We start from the raw sequence: 26,297 nt of genomic DNA on the forward strand, positions 1-26,297 counted from the left end.
AAGCAGTAAAGGAAACAAAAGAAAACTTCGCAGTAGGTATTAAAATCCATGGAGAAGAAATAAAAACTTTGAGGTTCACCAATGACATTGTAATTCTGTCAGAGACAGCAAAGGACTTGGAAGAGCAGTTGAACGGAATGGACAGTGTCTTGAAGGGAGGATATAAGATGAACATCAACAAAAGCAAAACGAGGATAATGGATTGTAGTCGAATTAAGTTGGGCGATGCTGAGGGAATTAGATTAGGAAATGAGACACTTAAAGTAGTAACGGAGTTTTGCTATTTGGGGAGCAAAATAACTGATGATGGTCGAAGTAGAGAGGATATAAAATGTAGACTGGCAATGGCAAGGAAAGTGTTTCTGAAGAAGAGAAATTTGTTATCATCGTGTATAGATTTAAATGTCAGGAAGTTGTTTCTGAAAGTATTTGTATGGAGTGTAGCCATGTATGGAAGTGAAACATGGACGATAAATAGTTTGGACAAGAAGAGAATAGAAGCCTTTGAAATGTGGTGCTACAGAAGAATGCTGAAGATTAGATGGGTAGATCACGTAACTAATGAGGAAGTATTGAATAGGATTGGGGAGAAGAGGAGCTTGTGGCACAATTTGACAAGAAGAAGGGATCGGTTGGTAGGACATGTTCTGAGGCATCAAGGGATCACCAATTTAGCGTTGGAGGGCAGCATGGAGGGTCAAAATCGTAGAGGGAGACCAAGAGATGAATACACTAAACAGATTCAGAAGGATGTAGGCTGCAGTACATATTGGGAGATGAAGAAGCTCACACATGATAGAGTAGCATGGAGAGCTGCATCAAACCAGTCTCAGGACTGAAGACCACAGCAACAACAATACTGCTTTCACCTGACAACCTCAATTTTTTTTTCACCTCAGATCTACCACTGCCATTTACTCTCATGGTTCACATGACATCACCTTTGTGATCTGCTACCCCTGCCAGTCCAGAGAAATACCTTCATCCTCCAGCATCTACAGGTGACAAGGTTCCCTTTGAGTACTCAAAAACCCACAGATCAGAGGTCCAACAACAGCCAGTGCCTGAAGGAGCTGCATTCTGTGGGCCCAGGGCTACCTGCTCTTCATCTGTTTCCCTGCCTACAGTGGATAATTCCTTTCAAGAATCTTGGCCACCGAAAGTTACAAAAGAGGAGGAGGACCGTATCCCGTCAGTTCCATCAGATTCTGAGCCAATGTTCATTGATTTTCCACACTGTTAGCACGCAATGGCCCTGGGACATGACCGGTCCTCCTGCCCCTTCCATGCCTAATGAGAACGTCCTTGATGTGATGAGCTGATAGAACTGGAACAGATACAGCTGCCACCTGCCGAAACTGCAACAGCTAATTTCCTCTTCTTCGGTATCGCCCTCAAACTAACTCACTTTGCTGATGACTGTTCCCCAACACTTTGTGGTTCCCATGGATTCTGTCGGAATCGTACTGGTCCTGGGAAGGCAACTGGAGAGGTCTGTATGTTGGTTCATGTGAATGTTCTCAGTTGAACACTACTCGTGACTGTAACATGAGGGAGGTAACAAAAGACTGAGCAGTCTAATGGTAAGTAGCTACATGGTGTTAGAAAACAAGTGGCAGTGACATGGATTCATATCACGAGTGAGAAGTATAGAGAAGTCATGTATTCAATAATGTCAAAAGTATGATGTTGACAATAATAAATAATAACAATAGTATATGATGGCGGGAGATTCTGCAAATAATCAGAAAGAAAGCCTACCAAATATATTTACTCTTAAACTGCCTGCATTTTTTAATGGAACTACTTTGCTCTGTGTCTGTCATTAATGATTTCCTCATATGTCCATTTCACTAGATCACATAATGTAGCATTCTCAAGTTTTTCTTCTGTTCTTTGCACTAACCACAAAAATCAAACTGTTATCCAAACCTCATGTTAAAATTTTCATTGGTATATTTAAACAAGGAGTAATATTTTACTCCACTTTGCAAATTATTCTTCATGATAGTGATGTGCAGAATTGTCATACTGCAGTTGATTGCTTAATAATTGTTCATCATAGAAATTCATATTTATGATATTATGCTTTATAATACATTTGTGTTCTAATCTCTTGTGTAAACTGGCACTTCCCTGTTGTTGGTTATTCACAATGCATCTGCCAACATCAGCTTTCACCTACACATTACTCACTTATTTGAAAAACTGTTTGAGTTTATATGTGGTGTATTATTAGTAGGTGGTACAACAAGCATGCAAAAACTTCTTGGAAGTCGTATAGAACCATTGTTAGCTGCTATGGTGTACCAATTTATTTATGTAACTGGTTGCAATTGTAATAGATCATCTTCAGGGAACAAACATGTTTATCGTCTCAGCATATGCGTATGGTTACAATTATAATGTCCAAAACACCCTGATTAAAAAGGTATTAAGTTAGTCATATCTGACTAATGTAATCATTGTACCGAATACAGATATATACCGGTACCAGCATTATTCACAAAAATTTTGTGTGAAGATCCTCTGAAACTTGGCAGAATTTTAACTTAATTTGCACTAGAACAAAAACAAAAGAGAGAATAGCTGTGCTTTTTTAAAATTTGAAAATGACATGGGCACACATGTAAATCTAGGAATTAAAAGTAAAAAAATGGGCACACAAGTAATATTGGCACACAGTGATTTCTTGCGTCTATAATAATAAAACACAAATTTTTGATCTTGCACATAAAGTATACTCAAAAGTGGAGTTCAGGCAGACACAGCACTTTTGACACTTGTTCATTTTTTAAGTAGCAGAGAGACTGATTGGTTAGCCACAATGTGAATTCAGGAGGAGTAGTTCACAGTATAGATACAAATAAATACAGCACTGTTAGCTTTTGGAACAACAGGTTCCTATTTCAGTGCAGAAAGGAGGAAATATTTGGGGGAGTTTGGGGTGAGGGATAGATCACTCAGAATTCAGATGGAAAAAGGACCCCACCTTCAGTTGGAGGTAGGTAGACAAACATGAAGGGAAAAGACATCAAAGAGAGGAGTAAATTATCTAATAGTCGCAAATGAAAAGTCAAATCCTTGGGAAGTTAACTGAAATATAGACTCTTGGTGCATTAGCATAGTGTTGAGGCATGTTGTTGTTGTTGTTGTTATTTTTATTGTTATTGTGATTTCCAGTCCGGAGACTGGTTTGATGGACATTTGTTTATCCTGTCCAAACTACTTCATCTCTGCATAAATATTGCAGCTGACATAATCTTGAATATACTTGCTGTTTATTTTATTTATTTAATCGTATAGCTAAGGCCCCCCGTTGGGCAGGCCATTTGCTGGGTGCTGGTCTTTCAATTTGACACCACTTCAACGACCTGTAGTCGATGAGGATGATGATGAAGACAACACAACACCTGGTCCCTGGGCGGAGAAAATTCCCTGACCCAGCTGCGAATCGAAACCGGGTCCAGAGGATTGACGATCTGCCATACTGACCATTCAGCTACTGGGGGCGGTCATACTTGCTGTAATCAAGCCTTGTTCTCCCACTAGAATTTTTACCTGGCGCACATACCTCGATAACCAAACCGACTATTTCTTGATGCCTCAAGATGTCCCCTATCAGCTGATCCATTTTTTAGTTTAACTGTGCCATATATTCCCCAACCCTCTGAGGTTACTGTGCCTTCTGTGAAAACTGTTCTGGCCTCGAGAGAGCATGCGGAGTGGTCTATACGTGGGTCCACATAGATGTTGTCATATGGGAAGTGATAGTAATGCGAGTGCAAATGGTCACTCACCTCCATCTTTCTCCTGATCGATGATTTCAGTGCATACCAACCTTAAGGGAGAGCATCACATCATCTGTTAGTGCCTTCTGATGATCGACCAAGTTTCATTTCATCTCAGTGCACCCCTACCCACTAGTTCCACCCACAATACTATTTTGTTAGTTGCTCTTACAATTTCTTGGCTTAAAAAAATGGTAATCTTTTCAATAGCAATCACTGTTTTCCTTGTCACCATCCAATGGACCAATTGTATACCTCTGCAGTCACCTTCATTGCCTCTGCATGAAATAGTATCAACAAGGTCATCAGAGATGCCTTTGCTACAGCCACTCACAATGCCGGTACTCTGCCCCCCCCCTCCCCCCTGCCCTTTTTATGGGCCTCTTCACCAGCAGCTGGTACCATAGTGGACCAAAGATGTTGCAACTGCTATACCAGACTTGAAGGCCCTGGCAACATCTTAAGTGACATCCTTCGCAGACCACCCTCATCATTTTTAAGTGTCTCTGTGCAAAGGCTTGTTACTTAATTAAAAGCGATAAGAAGGAATGCTGGAAGCACTGCCTTCCCCTTGAGAACATTAACCTCTTCTTCCCAGGTGTTGGCTGAGTTCCATAGTCTGCTTTGTTACCAAAGATTGGCAACGTTTCGGGGACTGCTCCTACTGAACCATCGCTTCTTCCTGAACCCCTTGCTGCCCACTTTGCGGTAATGTTAGCATCCTCTTCTTATCTGGCTATCTTCCAAATGCATAAAAGGTTATTTAGAAACTTGTCCTGCTTCCCCCTCCCGCTGCACTCCCATAGTCCTGTGTCTTATAATTAACCTTCCACTGACTGGGAATTGCTTCAGGTTCTTAACATATATCACGATATTGCCCCCTGCACTAATTCAGTTTGTCATCAGATGATGTCACATATGGATGTGCCTAAGATTCCATCTACTCAGGGTCACAAATTGTATTTCCCTAAAAGTTGTTTTCCTGTCATGACGGAGAGACAGTGTGATCCACCCCAATCCTAAAAACCAGCCTAAAACCCAATGCCCATTGAGAGCTACTGACCAATTGGCCTCACAAGTGTATTCTGTAAACTGATTGAAAGAGTGGAGTCCAATGATTATGCTGGGCTGTCCACATATCAGTAAAGTTTCCAGGAGGGGTGATTTACATCCGACCAGGGTTACTGCTCAGTTGCACCTTTGGCTTTGAAATCATTGAGACCAGTACATTGTCACTGTGGAGTAAGGATGGTCAGTAGCATCTTCCAGACTTGTTCTGTACACAGTCTCCGCACTGAAGTTAGTTGGGAACTTCCCTGTCCAGTTGTGACGGTACCAAATCTTGCTCACTTACACAGTCACCATATGACATTTCCTTATCATGTGAATTATCCAATGCTTCTTTCATACATGGAGTGTGGGCCACCTAATGTTTGTCTTCTGGTGGGTTTCCCAATTGGAATGTGCCTCAAAACGCTCTGCCAGAACTACCATCTGTTCCCATAGAGTGTGGTGCCTGTACATTCCTGTGCACTTCTTCTTTGTTAGTACTCGTACTATAGAAGAGGACTGATTTATTTCAAAGGCCTAAAGTTTTAGTCTCCATGTCATTTTGGTATTTATAAAATTGTCAAGGCTTTCGTAGCCACTTGTTGAACAACTGCCTGTTGGCTTCTGTATTGGATTCTTTGGCTGATGTTTCTTGTTGAAGCTATTGTCATGTTTGTGTATTTCTATAGCTTATCTGAACAAGTGGAGTGATAGCTCCTCTATACAGCAAAAACTTCCATGTTGGCAAATTTTACTATGTGGTTGGTCTTACACAGTGCGTGCTCCACCATGGTTGATTTCTCCAACTGCCCCAACCTGCAGTGCCTCTTTTGTTCAGTGTTCCTGATGTTGATTGATAGATAGTCCAGTCATTCCAACATAGACTTTTCAGCATGTACATGCCATGTGGTGTATTCCTGGCATTGCAAGTGGGTTTCTTTTTTCCTTTGCCGATCTCAGACACTCTTTGATCATCTTTGTCAGTTGTCTTTATGCTGTGTTTGTGCAGTATACGACCAATTCTGCCCATCACTCTGGGAGTGTATAGCAGAAAGGCCATACCTGACATTTCTTTTTCCGATGTGTCACTTTACCGAGTGTTTGATTCTGTGACACTTCTTATATGTAACTGGCGGTGTACCCATGGCTCCTTAGAATGCTTTCCGGGCGTTGCATGTCTTGTCTTAGGTGTTGTGGCTCACATATTCATCTTGCTTACATTTTTATCTTATTTATCATGCCTCTTTTCTGGGTCGGGTGGTGATTTGACAGTTTGCGCAGGTGGCTGACAGTGTGTGTTGCTTTCCAATACAGGCTGAGTCCTGTGTTTTCACCACACCTAATGAGCAGTACAACTAGAAAGAGTAGCTGTTGGTCATTTTCTACCTCCATTGCAAATTTTACATTGGCATGGAAGCTGTTCACAGGTTGTAGGAAGTCACCAAGCTGTTCCTCACCATGGCTCCACACAACGAAGGTATTGTTGACATATCTGTACCACACTGTAGGTTTACAAGGTGCCAGTCCAGCACATGTGCTTCAAATGTGCCATGAAGAAGTTAGTCACCACTGGAATAAGCGGTCTACCCATGGCAATGCCTTCCAACTGTTTGTAGAAGTAGCCATTCCACATGATATAGCTCCTGGTGAGACATGCATGAAAGAGCTTGGGAATGTCTTGTGAGACAATGGAACCAATGTACTCCAGAGAGTCATGGAGTAGCATTTTGGTAAACAAAGAAATAACATCAAAGCTGACCAGGATGTCACTTAGTCCAACTTATAGTTTCATCAGTTTCTCAATGAAATGTCCTGATTTCTTTATGTATATGTCAGTCTTTCCCACAAACGGCTGGAGCAGAGAGGTCAAGAGTTTCGCCAGTTTGTGTCATTAAACTAGGAGAGCTAACAGTTGGTCGTAATGGAATATTATACTTATGGATCTTTGGTAATCCGTACAGCCAAGTGGTAGGGTATCTGTACTGCACTGGTTCCTCTATGTGTCTGCTGAGAGAGAAGACGCCTTGATTTAACAATTCATATTCCATGTGATCTGCTGCGTTAGACCTGCGCTTAGTTTTTGGTATGTTGTTGGATCTGATAGGTTTTGGATCTTCTGCTCATAATCTTCGGTCTTCATTGATGGTCACATGTGACAGTAACTCGCATCTGTCTGAGTTTTCTCCATGAAATACTTTTCCAGTTAATTGTGTATAACCTTATTAAAATTGTTTCTAGCAGCTTTATGAAGCGGCCTATAAACTTCTGTACTACAAGCTTTTGTATTTCATGGTCCACTGTTGTGGCATAGCATTCATAAAGCTATTCAACACAATAATGGTTAGTCTGAGGGGCCTGAGTCTCGACTGTACTTTTTGCATATATAGCCTCCCTTCCCCTTCCTTTGTATTGTTTGTGCAGTAGTACAACATAAGCTTGATCCAACAAAATGAATCCATTCAATTTCAGAGATTTCCATGTGATATTTTGATATGCAAAAGAAGCAGATAGAAATTCCATCTACCTTTCCATATTCCTGACTGGATATGAGTTGCTCATCTTTTTTATTTATAAGGCTTCTCATGTTTTGATGGAAGATAGTAAATACATTTTCTTTAACATGACAATGCCGGTGTGTACCACCGGTAGCTCACGCCAGATCCTCCTATCAGGCAGTGTGTATCACTCAGGGCTCACACTAGCCCTCCTATCAGGTGGCATGTACCACCAGTGGTTCACACTCGGCTCCACCAATTATGCTACCAGCAGATGTATTACCAATCAGCCAGGTGCAGTTAACAGCTGTGAACACAATTTTGTCTAACCATTCAACGAGACAGCTTTCTCAACAAATGCAATTTTGTATAATTCGTGATTAATTTAGTGTAAGATTATTTTATATGATCTCTGGTTATTTTAAAAGAATGGGCTTACGTCACTTTCAGAAAAAAGGTCAGTAATTAAAATAGTAGCCTAGAGCATTTGAATACAACTGCCACCCCATGGCGAGAAACAGGAAAAGCAGTGCTAATGATGAAGAAAAGTATAGGTATGTTTGCTACCCTACAGGGGAGACAATTCTCTGCAGTGGCATGAATGTGTTAATGTGCTTAGCTTTGTCCTAGCTGCAATATTTTATTGCATGAGTATCTGTTTGAACTGTGACTATATTTCTTCTGCAGATCTGTTTTTTGAATGAATTTAGCCTAGAAAAGGCCAATTGAACTTGAAGCTAACCATTTATCATCTCTTGTATTCCTTTCTCCTGTTTTAGTCAAATGCTGCCTAATACTTCTTCCTTTGAAACTCTCATCAACCTCTGGTCCTTTCAGTTTATGCAGTGTTCTGCAGTATTCATGGATATCATGCAGTGGTTTTTAGCTTACAAGGGCTATCTACAGACAATAACTGGCTGTCATCACCAAAAATGATAGAATGCTGATGTATAACTTCACACAGAGTGTATGGTGCAAAAACAGATAACACTTCATCATTTACTACACAAAAGTTTAAATTTTTACCTGTCATAAATCGGTACTTCATAAATAATTAGAATTACGCAAGACTGCAGAGATGCTCAAAATTTCAATTACAATGATAGATACAATAAAACAATAAAAAATACATGTGCACCAGAACACTAGAGAATAACTTTGAAAAATGTGAGGTGCATCCAGAAAGTAAGTTTCCACATTTTTTAAAAAATGTAGTTACATGAAAAACTTTGTTGACAACATGTACGCAATGTTTGAGCTATTTTTCGACATCTTTTGTGCATTAAGGAACCTTATCAACGACCGAACCTCATAGGCAGTGGGAGAATGAGTAAGAGACACTGTTTCGGGGCACTATTTCTGCAGCACTGGCACTAGGTGGGACCTGTCTGACTGGCATTTGAATGTCATGTCGTAGATGTGTGTGTATGTGCAATTTTCCTGGCTGACTAGCCTACTTTAAAGGAAACAACATTGGGAAAGTTACTTTCTGGATGCACCTCATACATTCCATATGGGAATGATGCAAAAATGAGATAGATGTTATCTCTGACAGTTTCACCGTGGTTGGTATATATAAGGTAAACTGTATATCAGTGAGTATGAAAACTCGTGCTTTATTGCGTGGAAGTAAGAACACATGATTAAAAATAAATAAATAAATAACAGTTTGTAATACCTTGACAATCACAATTAAATATATATGAGACGAAAAGGATTAATTGAATGAAACAATTAGTGCAGGGAAAAAGATGGAGAAATGAGAGGCGCAGCTGAAGTTCAGCAGAGGGGAAATGTTAACAGAGTTTGATCATTTAATATTATATTTGAGCTTTGTTGCAGATATTAGTTAGTCTCCAGGGCTTCCAACAGATTTAGCTGTCTTCCTTAGTTTTGTTAAGTAGAAGAAACGGGACTGTGGCTGGTGGTTGTGACTGTCACTCAGTGTCTGGGTTTTTCAGCGATAAATATGAAATTATGCTACCAAGTGTGGCTGGAAGAATTCGTTGACATTACTGGAAACATTCTTGATAGTTAATCCAACAGCAATAGAGAGTTTTTCAAAACTTGTCAAGGAACAAGAGTGGCAAGATGTTTATAGTGCCGATAATATAGATGATAAATACAATGCTTTCCATAACACATTTCTCATGCTCTTTGAGAGTTTCTTTCCATTAGAACATTCTAAACGGGGTACTAGCAGTAATGGACAGCCTGGTTGGCTGACTAGTGGGATAAGGATATCATATAGAACAAAGCGGGAATTATATCAAAATGTTAGAAGTAGTCACAATCAAGCTACAGTAGCCCATTACAAACAGTATTGTAAGGTGCTTAAAAATGTTATTAGCAAGGCAAAAAGTATGTGGTATGCAAATAGAATAGCTAATTCACAGGATAAAATTAAAGCCATGTGGTCAGTTGTGAAGGAAGTGTCTGGTCAGCAGCACAAGGTTGATGATATAAAGTCAGTTCGCAGTAATAATATTTCTGTTACTGATAAATCAGATATATGTACAGTATTTAACAAACATTTTCTGAGCATTGCTGGTGAATTAAATAAAAATTTAGTTTCTACAGGAAATCATATAAATTTCTTACAAGGGAACCTCCCCATCACACCCCCCTCAGATTTAGTTATAAGTTGGCACAGTGGATAGGCCTAGAAAAACTGAACACAGATCAATCGAGAAAACAGGAAGAAGTTTTGTGGAACTATGAAAAAAATAAGCAAAATATACAAAATGAATAGTCCATGCGCAAGATAGGCAACATCAAGGCTGCTCTGAACTCAGGAGCATCGTGGTCCCGTGGTTAGCGTGAGCAGCTGCGAAACGGAAGGTCCTTGGTTCAAGTCTTCCCTCGAGTGAAAAGTTTAATTTTTTATTTTCAGACAATTATCAATGTTCAGGTACTTACACATAAATAGCTTCGCTCTCCAAAATTCCAGGACATGTTCAGAATTGCTTGGACATATGCAGGATTTGATGGTCTACACATGGAAAAATTTGAAAACGTTAAAAACAAATGTTTTGACAGAGCACAGGGAAAACCGTGCTACTGTGAAACTGTTGCATTCATTTGTTGCAGTTTATGTGACAAACTCTTATGTTTTCATCACTTTTTTGGGAGTGATTATCACATCCACAAGAAAACTTAAATCGGGCAAGGTAGACGAATCTTTTTACCCATCCGCCAAGTGTACAAGTTAGGTGGGTCGACAACGTATTCCTGTCATGTGATGCACATGCCATCACCAGTGTCATAGAGAATATGTCAGATGTGTTTTCCTGTGACCTATGACCTTGCGATCAAATGTTTTCGGTTGCCATTGGAGAGGCACGTCCTTTCGTCTACTAATCGCACGGTTTTGCGGTGCGGTCGCAAAACACAGACACTAAACTTATTACAGTGAACAGAGACGTCAATGAAGCTGATCACGCTAACCACGGGACCACGGCGCTCCTGCGCTCATAGTAGCCTTTATGTTGCCTATCTTGCACATGGACTACTCAGTTTGTATATTTTGCTTATTTTTTTCATAGTTCCACAAAACTTCTTCCTGTTTTCTCGATTGATCAGTGTTCAGTTTTTCAAGGCCTATCCATTGTGCCAACTTATAACTAAATCTCAGGGGGGTGCGATGGGGAGGTTCCCTTGTTAGCAAATGCCTTTCCGAGATTGATGTCTGAAATACTCCTCTATGATACAGACGAGAGGGAGATTGAGTCAATAATTAAATCACTGAAGACTAAGGACTCTCATGGTTATGATGGCGTGTCTAGTAGAATATTAAAGTACTGTGCTGCACATGTTAGCCCTGTATTTAGCCATATCTGTAAGTTTTCCTTTAGGAATGGTCAGTTTCCTGAGCGATTAAAGTACTCAGTAATAAAGCCGCTTTATAAAAAGGGAGAAAGAGATAATGTAGATAATTTTAGACCTATTTCTATGCCATCAGTGTTTGCAAAAGTCATCGAAAAGATTGTGTATGTAAGGTTAATTGATCATTTTATATCACACGATTTGCTATCAAATGTACAGTTCAGCTTTAGAAGTCATTTGACAACTGAAAATGCTATATTCGCTTTTCTCTGTGAGGTACTGGATGGGCTAAACAAAAAGTTTCGAACGCTTGGCGTATTTTGTGATTTAACAAAGGCATTTGACTGTGTTGATCTCACAATATTGCTCCAGAAGTTGGACCATTACGGAATAAGGGGAGTAGCTCACAATTTGTTCACCTCTTACTTTAGCAACAGGCAGCAAAAGGTCGTTATTCACAATGTTGATAACGACTGTGATGTGGGATCTGAGTGGGGTACTGTCAAGTGGGGGGTGCCCCAGGGATCAGTGTTGGGGCCGCTCCTGTTCCTTATTTGTATAAATGATATGCCCTCTAGTATTATGGGTAACTCTGAAATATTTCTGTTTGCTGATGACACTAGCTTGGTAGTAATGCATGTTGTGTGCAACATTGACTCGGTTTCAAGTAGTACAGTACATGACCTCAGTTCATGGCTTGTAGAAAATAAACTAACGTTAAATCACAGTAAGACTCAGTTTTTACAGTTTCTAACACACAATTCAACAAAACCTAACATTTTAATCTCACAGAACGGGCATATGATTAGTGAAACTGAACAGTTCAAATTCCTAGGTGTTCAGATAGATAGTAAGCTGTCGTGGGAAGCCCACGTTCAGGATCTTGTTCAAAGACTTAATACTGCCATTTTCACTGTTCGAACGGTATCGAAAGTGAGTGATACTTCGACACGTAAATTAGTCTACTTTGCTTATTTTCATTCACTTATGTCGTATGGTATTATATTTTGGGGTAACTCTTCCCATTCTAGAAGGATATTTTTGGCTCAGAAACGAGCGGTTCGGGCAATAAGTGATGTGAGTTCACAAACCTCTTGTCGAACTCTGTTCACGAGTCTGGGTATTTTGACATTGGCCTCTCAATATGTATATTCCTTATTGTCATTTCTTGTTACCAATGTTAGTTTATTTCCAACAATAAGCAGCTTTCACTCGGTTAATACTCAGCAGAAAAAAACCTGCATTTGGATCGGACTTCCTTAACTCTTGTGCAAAGAGGTGTGCAGTATACTGCTGCATCCATTTTCAATAAGCTGCCACTCAAATTCAAAAATCTTAGCAGTAATCCATGCTCTTTTAAATCGAAACTGAAGAGTTTCCTCATAGGTCACTCCTTCTATTCTGTCGAGGAGTTCCTTGAAAAATTAAGCTGATTCTCATGGTATTGCTGATAGCGTTTGCTTAAACTTATGGACTGATTTTCTTTCAGGTTCATGAACATTTATTTTTATCTGTTATTACTTTTATGTTGTAAGTTCATGTACTGACACATTCCATGACCTTGGAGATTTGCTCCTCAATTTGGTCCTACGGAACTTGACATGTAAATAAATAAATAACTGCCCTCCTTTGGCAATATGTGTGCAATGAATTCTGTAATGCATGGTTTTGCTAAAGGTGATAAATTTGTTACATCATATCCAATAATGAAATGACACATTGTTTGCGCACTTCATAAATTAGCAATAATATGCTATCCGACAAACAGTCATTTTCTCTGATTAGTATCCTACAGTTTTTGTATGTAATTTTGTGATTACTGCTTATGTGATTTTATGTGTGTGATATTGCATTATTTTAATTCAATACATTTCTACAGATCACCCTGATCAATATGTGTTTTGAATTGATTATTAACGTGAAAGGCATACTGTGAAATATGGTCGTCGTCGTCCACACCTACTGTTGTTGCCGAACAAATACATTAGTTTTGTTTGAAAGTAAGTCAGCATATATCATATTTTCAAACTTAATGTTGAGTTTGAATTTATGTGACAGTGTAATTGTTATTCATACTGTTTGTAATCTGCTTTCAATGAATAAACCAAATGCCAATGTTGTTTTGAGCTTCTGTTTCAAATTATGTCTGCATATTGTTACTGTTTCCTGATGGCATATCCACCCCAGTGTAAATTTTATACTCACATGAGCAGTATGGAAAAGCACATGCTGGCTAATGAAGAATCCTGTGAACCTGAACAAGTATTCAAGAACTGAATTCTAACAAGTGTTCTATTTGTTGCCCACTAACATGTGTTTAACTTCATCGCCACCCAGCTGCCTTCTGGGAGCAATAACGAAGATACTGTTGTTTTCAGATGCTACACTCATCCCAACGACTGTTTAATATCTGTGACTGAACAGTCAATACATTCTCATTAGCAGTTACGGAAATGCATGCTGGCTAAATCAGAACACTGCAAACCTGAGCTAGCCTACTAGAAGCAACGGGCTTCTGATAACCCAACACAAGCAACAGCACAGAAATGGTCTGTGAATTGTAGCAAAATGCTAGATATTAGGTAATGAGTTTTTTTGTGAAATTGGAAGACAGTGCTTTTGATAAGTTTTCACCATTTTTAATTCAGACACATTTGGAAAGTATAATGTGGAAAATAGAAAGCTGCTAGTATAAACATCTAGCTCCCAGACAATTGAATTGCTGTTACAAGCCAACCTTTCTGGAGGTTACCATATTAAAACTTAGATTTACAACACCCTTAATTTCAGTAAGGAAGTTATTCCATAAATGTTGGATGAGTTTAAATGCTTCAAATGGCTCTGAGCACTATGGGACTTAACTTCTGAGGTCACCAGTCCCCTAGAACTTAGAACTACTTAAACCTAACTAATCTAAGGACGCACACACATGCATGCCCGAGGCAGGATTCGAACCTGCGACTGTAACGGTCACGCGGTTCCAGACTGAAGCACCTAGAACCGATGAGTTTTGAACATCCAGGAATGGAAGGAAGAATTGTAGTGGGAAGATATCATGAATATGAATAGTATAAATGTAAAATCTTTCCACGTTCATCTTTATTTACATTTTTGGCTAAAATAGTGGTGTAGAACAGATTTCTCAACTCACTTGTTAAGATGAAAGTGGCAAAAATATGTGCCTGCAAGTGCACCTGCAATGTTGGCCTTACTGTAAAACCCATCATTTCCAGATGATTAAAAAATAGTAGGATTTTAACATGCCTCAGCACTGGCAGATAAAAAGAAGTCAAAGAATGTAGTCCCAAGCATAAAAACACCTGTTTCACCATCACACGTATAACAGATTATTGAGATCAGAAGGCATAAATATCAGTAAAAGCCATCAGGTCATATGGATTGTATCACAAGTCAGTAGGTTATCTGTTTACAGAGTGTGAAAAGCCTATTTTCAATGAAATAGAAAGAAACATTATTTCCAATAGTTGACTCATTATTTCAAAGCTTGGCCATTCTTCTTTTTGGCATGTATTTCCCATTTTGGTTGATGCATTTTTGTAGGCAATGACAGATTTTGTATGCCTACATTATACATGTTTGTCACCATGTTGTTGAGAAGCATTGGACCTCATCTTTCACCTTGTCATTGTTGTTAAAGTGCATTCCAGCCAGATATTCCGTGAACCTAGGAAACACAAGGTAATCACTGGATGTTTAATCCCGACTTCAACTTTAGTATTGATGGGTATTATTTCACCCAAACTGTTTCTAGAGAATGACGGGTTTGACTGGTGATGGGATGAATGTTTTTGCAGAGAAGGCTTAAATAATTATTCAACATTCTTTTTCTCTGGTGCTGAATTGTCTGTTTGAGCTCTTTAGGTGTCTCAGTCAGCATATTTTGCATTTCAAGGAGCCATGAAGTTGACTAACAATACATGTTTTCAGTCTCAAAACACAGTTTCTATGGCTTTGCCAGCAGACTGTCTTTGTATGAATTTTTGAAGCTTGAAGGAAGGGAAATGTTACCACTCACATGATTAGTCTGGAATGGAAGGCCATAATTCCATCACTTCTAACAATCAAATCGAAGAAGTTGTCCTCTTCATCTACATAGCATCAAAGTAATTCTAGATAAGAGTCTCAAAGTAATTCTAGATAAGAGTATCAAAGTAATTCTAGATAAGAGCAACACATGGCTGTTGGTGATCTGGTGTGAGCATTAGTGGAATCCATCATCAGCACAACACCAATATTTTAATTTTTCTTCTTAATTCCTATGAATTCTGCTCCAAGAAACTGAAGGAACCAAAATGCAATGATCACTAAGAGGGATCCTCTAATCTTGATGAATGGTTCATTCAGCCTTTGTGACCTCTAACCAGAAATGGATTGTCTCCTGCTTCTTTCAACATCATTAATTTTAATGTGGCTGTCCATAAACTCCCTATACATGTCATCATTTTTGACATCAATGATCCTGAATGGCTGTCTACCCGATTCCTTGAAGTGACAGTGAATTTTGATTTTAAACACACTTTGAATTAAAAAAAAAAATAGCTGTGCACACTTCACACATGACTGTAACTGCAAGTGGAAACTCTAAAAGTGGCTGCCAAGCTGCAGTACCATCCCAGGGGACCTATCTATTGGGATTATCCTTGTATCAATTGATATCAGTCTGAGGGAACGGCACTTCTACCATGCTATTGCAAACTCTCACCCCATTGGAAAGATGGAATAGAATGAGGAAAGCCTCTCTTGCAATACGAATTCCCTATGCCATTGGATCAGAATGTTATTCAGAATGCATATGGAGTACTTGAACACCTGGCATAGAAAAGACTTAAACATTCTGATACACCTGCACTAGCGAGTTCTATCATCTGCAGAAAGTATGATCTTAGCAGGGAGAAGTAGGTCAGGTAGGGAATTTATTCTTACCATTAATGTAACTTAACACTGTCCTCCAAGTGGAATCTATCTTTTACACAGTCTGAGGTCTGTGACACATTACTTGTTCTGATATATCATGGGAAGACAAAGAGAAATTATTCTCTTCCTTTTATAGGGTGACGAACAATTTACCACTTCAAAGAGTGATGTCATTTTAGTTTCACTCCTTGAAATTGGGAAGGACAGCACATTCTCATGTAGTTATCAAATTGTTTCTGTAACTAGTTGCATAGGAAAGACCCTGATCTAAGCAGTCATCTGCTGCTTTGCCTGAGTGTTAGAATGTAGGGAAGTACCTATGGTAGTTGGTTTCAGCATGAGGCTGGAAAAACTCATCTATCACTAATAACTGGAGTCTCATAAAAAGTAGGTATCTTTTTCAATCTTGATAAGGGCTGGGAAACTACTTGGAACCATAAGAATCTCACACATAATGCATAGGGCTTGAAGGTTTTTGTTTTCTTCCATTTTTATAAAGTCCAATTTCTGACAGTGTCCTAAATAATGATTAAATGATGTGTTGTTGTTGTTGTCTTCAGTCCTGAGACTGGTTTGATGCAGCTCTCCATGCTACTCTATCCTGTGAAAGCTTCTTCATCTCCCAGTACTTACTGCAACCTAAATCCTTCTGAATCTGCTTAGTGTACTCATCTCTTGGTCTTCCTCTACGATTTTTACCCTCCACGCTGCCCTCCAGTACTAAATTGGTGATCCCTTTATGCCTCAGAATATGCCCTACCAATGATGTGTTATCATTTTCAAAAAGAGAATGATGTTTCTCATTACAGTGTTAGATGTGTGACTATTTAAGTTACTGCATTTAACAGTAGGCTGTAGCATCTGTCATAAGTAGGCCAGTTCAGTTATCCTTATTTGTGTATAGCTTTTCTGTTTTCGGATCTTCTTCCAGCCTCTCAACTATTAGGAAAGATATGGTTACTGGGAGAGGCTGGAACAAACTGGTTTCAAATGCTTGTCCTCCAAGAAGCACGCACATGTGTGTGAATATGATACCAAGTCATAATGTAAGAAGCTGTACTGGAGAAACCACCATTTCAGTGGCCCTTCTCTGGGTTGTCAGGTCTCTTAAGTAAAGTTTTTTACATTATGATCTGATATGATACTCAGAAAACTTGTATGTCAGCTGTCTTCAATACTTTCTGCATTTATACATGTGGCCGTCTTTAAGGGAAGAAATTTCTCACCTGCGTCCCAAATGCCTGTTAACAATAATGGAAATTCCTGGGTGTATCTGCTTCCATTACAGTAGATATATCAAGCAGAGGAAAGGCATAGAGAAATACCACAAATCTGTTGCTACTAAAGAGGTGGCCTTATGAATCATTCTGCTTAGTGGATGGTTGTGTTGAAATACAGGGAAATGAACAAGCTAATAAAGTAGCTGAGCATTCCTGTGAGGAAGACAATATAATACTTAATGCCATTATCACAGGCTATATCTTGTTGTTAAGTCAGAGAGTTATGTGCAAGATGAGACGCCCGAAATGAGGAAACTAATGAAAAATGTATTATTTTTTAAAAGTTTGGTATTTTAAATCACAGTTTTTGTGTAAAATTTTGGTACAATTGCAATGAACCGACTGGCAGGTGCCTTAATAAGTTTATCGTCATCACAGAAGATGACTTTATCAGTATTACTGATTTAACAGGTCTAAATTATCTTCTTATGTTACTCTGTCACACATGAGAAGTATTTACCCAAACAACAGAGAAGAAATTTCACTTATGAGCTAAGACAATGGTAGCTTGCAGTTGATTTTCTTATTGCTGTATGGAATGATGGTTGTTCACGTGAAAATCCTCCTAATCAGTTGTGTGTGTTACTTTAATGTTTCCACTTGAAATTCATTGACACTCTTTCAGCACTGAGATGTGCCTCTCTCTTGATGGTTTCTTTCTCCATTTCTTGGTTCATACCCATCTGACAACTTCCATGGCAACAAATCTGTGAACAATGCCAATTTATACACACCATGTCACATTCTTTATAGTGAAAACCACTATGAAACATGATGTCAGTGGATTCAGTTGTTTCTTATCTCTGCAATATGAAGTAGAATAGATTAACACACACACACACACACACACACACACACACACACACACCTGATCACCAACATGTCTGGGCACTAAGGCCTGACTGTCGTGAGCAGTGATTTCGGTTGGTGTGGATAGTGGTGATACAGGTATGGAGGGTGAGGGGTAGCAGAATAGGTCTGAGGGAAAATGCTGTAGTGCTGTTTGTGGGAGTGTGCAGTGATATGGTGGGGACAGGATGGTGAGTTGCTAGGTGCATTGTTGGATGGCTGTGCTGGTTGAGGGAGGAGAGGGTGGAGAGGAGAAAAACAGAGAAGGTGAAAAGACGATCCAGTTGCAGTGGGAGGGATAGCAGGTGTGTGTTAGGCTGGATTAGAAGCAGGAAAGGGCATGGAGGCAGCTGGGGGCAGAGCCTGGTGAAAGCTGAGGCCAAGGGGTTATGAGAATGAAGGCTATGTTGTAGAGAGAATTCCCACATGTGTAGCTTAGAAAAGCTGGTTTTGGAGGGAAGAATCCAGATGGCATAGGCTGTGAAGCAGCCACTGAAGTCAAGCACATTGTGATGGGTGGAATGCTCGGCAGCTGTGTGGTTGCACTCTCTCTTGCTCACAAATGGATAGACAGCTTGTTAGTCATCATGCTCACGTATAGTACTGCTCAATGGTTGCAGCTGAGTTGACAGACAACATCTCTGCTATCACAGTTAACCCTGCCTTTGATGGGGTAGGAGATGCCTTGACTCAACTGAATTCGGCAGTGAAGTAAGGTTGTAGGGAACAGGTCATGTATCTAGGTCTGTTACTTGAATTGAGCCATGGGGCATGGAGTTAGGGAATAGGGATGAAATAGTGATGGACAAGTATATTGAATAGTTAGTGTGAGCAGCAAAATACGATTGTGGAGATGGTGGGGAGAACATGTATCATTTCAGGACATGACAAGAGGTAGGAGTACCCTTGTGTGGAATACGATTCAGTTCCTCCAGTCCTGAGGATACTAAGTCATGAGAGGGACACTCCTTGGGCCATTTGTGGGGGATGGTAAGTGACTGGAGACAAGGTGCGGAGGATCTGTTTGTGGACAAGGTGAAGACGGTAATTTTGGACCGTGAAGGCCTCAATGAGACCTTCGACATATTTGGAGAATGACTGCTTCTTACTGCAGATATGATGGCAGGCTGTATGGGAGGGCTTGGGGTGTGGAGTGGATGGCAGCTGTTGAAATGAAGGTACGGTTGGTGGTTTGATGTGGACAGAGGTACTGATGGGGTTGTCAGTGAGGTGGAGGTCAACATTAAGTTAGGTGGCTTGTTGGGCTGAGGCGGCCAGATGAGGCCAATAGGGAGGAGAGATATTGAGGTACTGGAGAAGCATGGATAGATTGTCTTCACCTTTATTCCAGAGCATGAAGATGTCATCATTGACTCTGAAGCAGGTGATGAGATTTGAGATTCTGGATGACTAAAAGGATACCTCAAAATAGCTCACAAGTAGGATAGCATAGGATGGTGCCATGTGGATGCCCATGGTTGTACCACATACTTGTTTGTATGTGACACATTCAAAGGAGAAGGACTTGTGGGTGAGGATATAGTTGGTCATGTTGACCAGGAATGGGTTGTGAGTTTGGAGACAGTCTGCTGATGGGCGGCAAGGTCATGGGGTATGATGATGCTAGTGTAGGGAAAGGTCACATTGCAAATGACAAGCAGGGCACTGGATGGTAATACCTGTAATGCTGCCTACATCACCTAAGTGTTGAAAACATACTATAGTGCAGCAGTTGTCCATTAATACTCTTAAGGAGAAGATACTAGGAATCATTGGATTTGCTAGTTACAATCTAGTGAGCACTTTCTTCAGTACAAAAAATTATGGTTTCATAACTACCTTGCAGTTAAGGATGATAAACTGTATGTTTTCTGTGCATGAGCATGGTAGGTGTTCCAACTACACACACCAAAAAAAGTTTTGCATCACCTCGGTTCTGAGAGTTCCAGAACCTGTACAGAAAGTTGGAATAGAGATCAACATAAACATCATTTCCGCCCTTTTTGTTGCTCATGAAAAACACAGACTGCATGTTGTATCACCATACAGCGAGACCTTCAGAGGTGGTGGCCCAGATTGCTGTATGCACCAGTACCTCTTATACCCAGTAGCATGTTCTTTTGCATTGATGCATGCCCGTATTCATTGTGGCATACTATCCACAAGTCCAAGACGGTGCTGTTGGTCCGGATTGTCCCACTCCTCAATGGCGATTCAGCATACATCCCTCAGAGTCGTTGGTGGGTCACGTCATCCATAAACAACCCCTTTCAATCTATCCCAGGCATGTTCGATAGGGTTCATGCCTGGAAAACGTGCTGGCTACTCTAGTCGAGCAATGTAGTTCTCCTGGAGGAAGTCATTCACAAGATGTGCATGATGGGGGTGTGAATTGCAATCCATGAAGACAAAGCCTCACCAATATCCTGTCGATATGGTTGCACTATCAGTCGGAGGATGGCATTCACGTATCATACAGCCGTTATGGCACCTTCCATGACCACCAGCGGCGTACATCAGCCCCACATAATGCCACCTCTAAAAGGCAGGGAACCTCCACCTTGCTGCACTCGCTGGACAGTGAGTCTAAGGTGTTCGGACTGACCGGGCTGCCTCCAAACATGTCTCCGATGATTGTCTGGTTGAAGGCGTATGTGACACTCATCAGTGAAGAGAAAGTGATGCCAATCCTGAGAGATCCATTTGGCATTTGGGCCCATCTGTACCGTGCTGTATGGTGTTGTAGTTGCAAAGCTGTACCTCACCATGGATGCTGGGAGTAAAGTTGCACATCATGCAGCCTGTTGCGCACAGTGTGAGCCATAACACAATGTCTTGTGGCTGCACGAAAAGCATTATTCAACATGGTGGTGTTGCTGCCAGGGTTCCTCTGAGCCATAATCCATAGGTAGCAGTCATCCACTGCAGTAGTAGCCCATGGGTGGCCTGAGTGAGGCATGTCATCAACAGTTTCTCTCTCTCTGTATCTCCTCCATGTCCGAACAACATTGCTTTGGTTCACTCTGAGACGCCTGGACACTTCCCTTTTTGAGAACCCTTCCTGGCACAAAGTAAGAATTTGGATGCGATCGAACCTTGGTATTGACCGTCTACTACAGACAACATGAGCCATGTACCTCCTTGCTGGTGGAATGACTGGAACTGATTGGCTGTCGGACTCCCTCTGTCTAATAGGCGCAGCTCATGCATGTTTGTTGGGCCCACCTCCTTCCTGGTGGAATGACTGGAACTGATTGGCTGTCGTACTCCCTCTGTCTAATAGGCGCAGCTCATGCATGTTTGTTTATATCTTTGGATGGGTTTAGTGACATCTCTGAACAGTCAAAAGGACTGTGATACAATATTCACAATCAGCGTCTTATTTTCAGGAGTTCTGGGAACCAGGGTGATGAATGCTTTTTTTGATGTGTTTATTAACCAAATAGGGACTGTGTCCCATCTCACAGGTAATAGAGTCTCCGTATAATTGTGTATGCAGTTGGTATCGCTCTGCATCCACTGTCTTCTGTATAGTGCATTTCCATGTCTATGCACTCTTATAGCCCCATTTCTTGTGTTTCACATGAATTAATGCAGTGTTTAAGATACTGATCTCATGTTTGTGTGGAATTTTGATCAAATCGGTGTCTCATTTTCTTGATTTGTGTTTTCTGTGATTTTGCTGCTATACCTTGTTTGAACAAAGACACGATTCCTTGAGTAATGTCACTCCATATAACGAGAGCGATAGAAAAGTAAAATATAAGTTGTTGTAGGTTTACATCATCATTGTCATCCACAGTCTGTGTGAAACAAAAGAAACAGTTATAACATATTTAGCTTGAAAGTAAAAGTCAAAAACATTGAAACAAGCGGAACTTAGAAGCAAATGATGCGAGCTGTTGGTGAAGAACGCATGTCTTAGAATTGCAACAGTTTTATATTGTACCTGACAAATTTTTCAGTATTATGAGAAGCAAAGTTGCTATTCACCATATAGTGGAGATGCTGAGTCGCAGATAGGCACAACAAAAAGACTCTCACAATTAAAGTTTTCAGCCATTAAGGTCTTCGTCAACAACACACACACACACACACACACACACACACACACACACACACACACACACACAAACGCAACTCACACAAACGACTGCAGTCTCAAGCAACTGGAACCATACTGCGAACAAGAATCATACTGCGAACAACAGACAGCACTAGTGCGTGATGAGAGTTCTGGGGGGGGGGGGGGGGTAAGGAGAAGGTTGGGTGGGGTGGGGAAGTGGGGAATGGGAGGGATAGTATGATGGGGTTGGCGGACAGTGAAGTGCTGCTGGTTAGACGGAGGGCAGGGGAGAGCTTGGGAGGGGGGGGGGGGAGAGAAGTGGCAGTAAAGGAAATAAATCAAAAAGACTGGGTGTGGTGGTTGAATGACGGATGTGTAGAGCTGGAATGGTAACAGGGAAGGGGCTGGATGGGTGAGGACAGTGACTGACTAAGGTTGAGGCCAGGAGGGTTATGAGAACGTAGGATGTATTGCAGAGAAATTTCCCACTTGTGCAATTCAGAAAAGCTGGTGTTAGTAGGAAGGGTCCATATGGCACAGGCTGTGAAGCAGTCATTGAAATGAAGGATATCATGTTTGGCAGTGTGTTCAGAAATGGGGTGGCCGACTTGTTTCTTGGCCACAGTTTGTCGGTGGCCATTCATGTGGACAGACAGCTTGTTGGTTGTCATGCCTACATAGAATACAGCACAGTGGCTGCAGCTTAGCTTGTAGATCACAAAACTGGTTTCACAGGTAGCACCACCTGTGGTGGAATAGGTGATGTTAGTGACGGACTGGAGTAGGTGGTGATGGGAGGATGTATGGGACAGGTCTTGCTTCTAGGTTATTACAGGGGTATGAACCATGAGATAAGGGATTGGGAGCAGGGGTTGTGTAAGGATGGACGAGTATATTGTGTAGATTCGGTGGACAGTGGAATACCACTGTGGGTGGAGGGGTGGGAAGGATAGTGGGCAGGACATTTCTCAATTCAGAGCACGACGAGAGGTAATCGGAACCCAGGCGGAGAATGTAATTCAATTCGTCCAGTCCTAGGTGGTACTGAGTTATGAGGGAATGTTCCTCTGTGGCTGGACGTTGGGACTTTGGGAGGCGGTGGGAGACTGGAAAGTTAAGGCACGGGAGATTTGTTTTTCTACAAGGTTGGGAGGATTATTACATTCAGTGAAGGCCTCAGTGAGACCCTCGGTATATTTTGAGAGGAACTGCTCATGACTGTAGATGCAACAATCACAGTGGCTAGGCTGTACAGAAGGAACTTCGTGGTATGGAATGGGTGGCAGCTGTCGAAGTGGAGGTATTGCTGGTGGTTAGTCGGTTGGATATGGATGGAGGTACTGATGTTGCCATCTTTGAGGTGGAGGTCAGCATCTAGGAAGGTGGCTTGTTGGGTTGAGTAGGACCAGGTGGAGCAAATGGGGGAGAAGTTGTTGAGGTTCTGGAGGAATGTGGATAGGGTATCCTTACCTTTGATCCAGATAGCAAAGATGTTATCAGTGAATCTGAATAGTGATGCAAAAGAAAACAGTATCAAAGGAAAACAGCACTGGGTCAGATTCATTGATTACACCATCTCTTCTGAATTGCAGATGGGAACTTTCCCTGCAGTACATCCTACATTCCTGTAACCCTCCTGGCTTCAACCTTCGTTAGTCACTGTTTTCACCCATCCACCCCCTTCCCTGTTCCCATTCCAGCAGTACACAGTTGTCATTCCACCACTACACACAGTCTTTTTGTTTCTCTCCTTTTTCGCTACTTCTCCCCCCCTCCCCCCTCACCTCTCCCACCCCCCCAAGTCCCCACTCCCTGCATGCACTGGTGCTGCTGCTCGCAGTGTAGTTTCAAGACTGCATTCGTGTGTGTGTGTGTGTGTGTGTGTGTGTGTGTTGTTGCCGAAGGCCTTAATGGATGAAAGCTTCAATTGTGAGTGTCCTTTTGTTGTGCCTGTCTGCGACTCAGCATCTCCACTATATGGTGAGTAGCAACTTCCCTTCTCATAATATTGTTACATTCCATCCTGGATTTTCCATTGTCTGAGAAATTTCCAGCTATTTATGAGAAATTGTGATTCATTATTGAGTGGTGTGTACCTGCCAGACAAGAAGAAATAGCTTCTGAAGATTTCAGTGTAAATTTTTTAAGTTTCTGGCAGAAAAATGTTGAAACATTATTTGGTTGCTTTAATCTGATTCCAGTAGTGCACTTTTCACCTCACACAATCTTTGCATTTAAAAAACTTACGTATACCCCATTGTTAAAGCACTGCTTGACCCTGATTAACAACTAATGAAAATGAACAGTGTAGCATAATACACCTCTGAAACCTCTTCATACAAAACTGTGACATTCATCTGCTTAACATAGGTCAGAGTTACTCTTCATAGGTAACATAAATGTTAGAACAACAGCATCATAAGGATATTATTGGTGATGGTTTGCAATACATCATTGTTTATTGCAAAAGGACTCTTTCTTAATTTTAGGAAAAATGATAAATTAAAAAATAAATGCAGAATATCCAGTTCTGTACAAGGAAAATGAAAACATTGATAAATGTAGTAAGTGGAGTGATTGGGAACCACTCATAAAATCTGAAGAGTTTGAAATATAGTCTATCTTCTCACATATATTAAGTTCAGCGACTTCTATTCTCTGTACAGTTGCTATTTTTAAAAACAGGCAAAAAATATCTTAACATATTTTTTATGTTACCTTTCTTTCATGTTTTACAGCATAAATTTTGGGCAACTCTTAAAAATTAAATATTAATCATACAAAAATTTGAATAATATTTAGTGTTCGCACAACCATTTTATTGATGTGTCTTCAAGGAGTTAGGCTTTTCTAGCTTGTATGGTAGGCTAGCTTTTATGGTAGGCTATATGAAGAAATAATTAACTACAAACTAAACAGAGACAATCAGGCACAGACCCAACATAACAGGAGGCTGCAACAAGCAAATCACAAAATACAAGTTGAGACTAGCACACAAGCCCATCACTAGCAGAAATGGATAACTCATAAAAAGAGAATCCATAACAGAGGCAAGTCGAAGTGAGTCACACACCGGATAGTCCAAGTAGATGTTAATACTATTGAGACACAAGTGAAATAGCTAACTAACAAAGTTTGTTGACTATAAGAAATCCATACTCCCCACCACAGCTGGTACTGGCACTACCAGTGACAAGACTGCACAATTAAACCGAAGAGATTTCTCTTTTGATGTGCAATTTTGATTTTCTGAATTGATCCCTCTCCTCTATAGTTGCTTTGTGGTAGCTACACCCCCAGCATGCATCATTGGTGTTGGTTGGTACTGTCAGGATACACCACTGCATATGATGTTAGATGACATTGCTGGAGATAGGGGCAGCTGAAATCGTAATAGAAAAGTGTATTTGCCTCCTGAGTATACTGGTGAAGGTCTCTCTCATGTGAAATCGTGTCTGGGCTCTGAGATTCCGTGAACAATACAGTGCCCACTACCTAACCTGGGCAACACTGAGAGATTCTGCACTGTTGTTAATAGACCAGCAGCATTTTGACATAGAGTGCACTTTTTTGCTGCGACTGTAGTGGTAGTAAAAGTGCCCTGCTGCACTGGTCCTAAGATGGGTGGTGTGGCAATGGCTGCTGCTAGTACTGGAACTGTGTTACTGGCCATTGATGCAATACTACACAATGGCATCCTTGATGTCACCTGTGATGGCAAAGATGACAGCTGCCGCATTGTGGTGGAGGTGCTTTCAGTTGCAGAAGAATTTGGCAAAGGGGTGGTGATGGGCAGCTGCACTGTTTTGGTCCACCATCATAATCCTGGCAGCAGTGTTTGTTGCAGTGGAAGGGTTGCAATGTTATCATAATCTGGTGTTCCACAAAGAGATTGGTGGTACTGATACATTTGATAAAAGGATGGAGATGATTAAAATGGCCATCCCATTCCTTCCACCAAGGATGAATCCTTGGTAGTACAAGGAAATAAAACTGGGTATTCCAC

General features: G+C 40.8%; 1 protein-coding gene across 2 annotated transcripts in view; it reads left to right on the forward strand.

Annotated features, from left to right (window-relative positions):
* LOC126263125 (neuferricin) overlaps positions 1 to 26,297 on the forward strand; it is a 54,019-nt gene that overhangs the window by 11,880 nt on the left and 15,842 nt on the right. The window contains exon 2 of one of the 2 annotated variants that reach the window (XM_049960143.1): positions 13,041 to 13,161. The exons of the other annotated variant lie outside the window; for it this stretch is intronic. Within the exon in view, the coding sequence (XP_049816100.1) occupies positions 13,101 to 13,161 (61 nt within the window). The 5' untranslated portion in view covers positions 13,041 to 13,100. The remainder of the gene's footprint in view (positions 1 to 13,040; positions 13,162 to 26,297) is intronic. 2 annotated transcript variants of the gene reach the window in all.

The sequence above is a fragment of the Schistocerca nitens genome, chromosome 6 (assembly GCF_023898315.1).
Source record: "Schistocerca nitens isolate TAMUIC-IGC-003100 chromosome 6, iqSchNite1.1, whole genome shotgun sequence".
Taxonomy (NCBI): Eukaryota; Metazoa; Arthropoda; class Insecta; order Orthoptera; family Acrididae; genus Schistocerca; species Schistocerca nitens.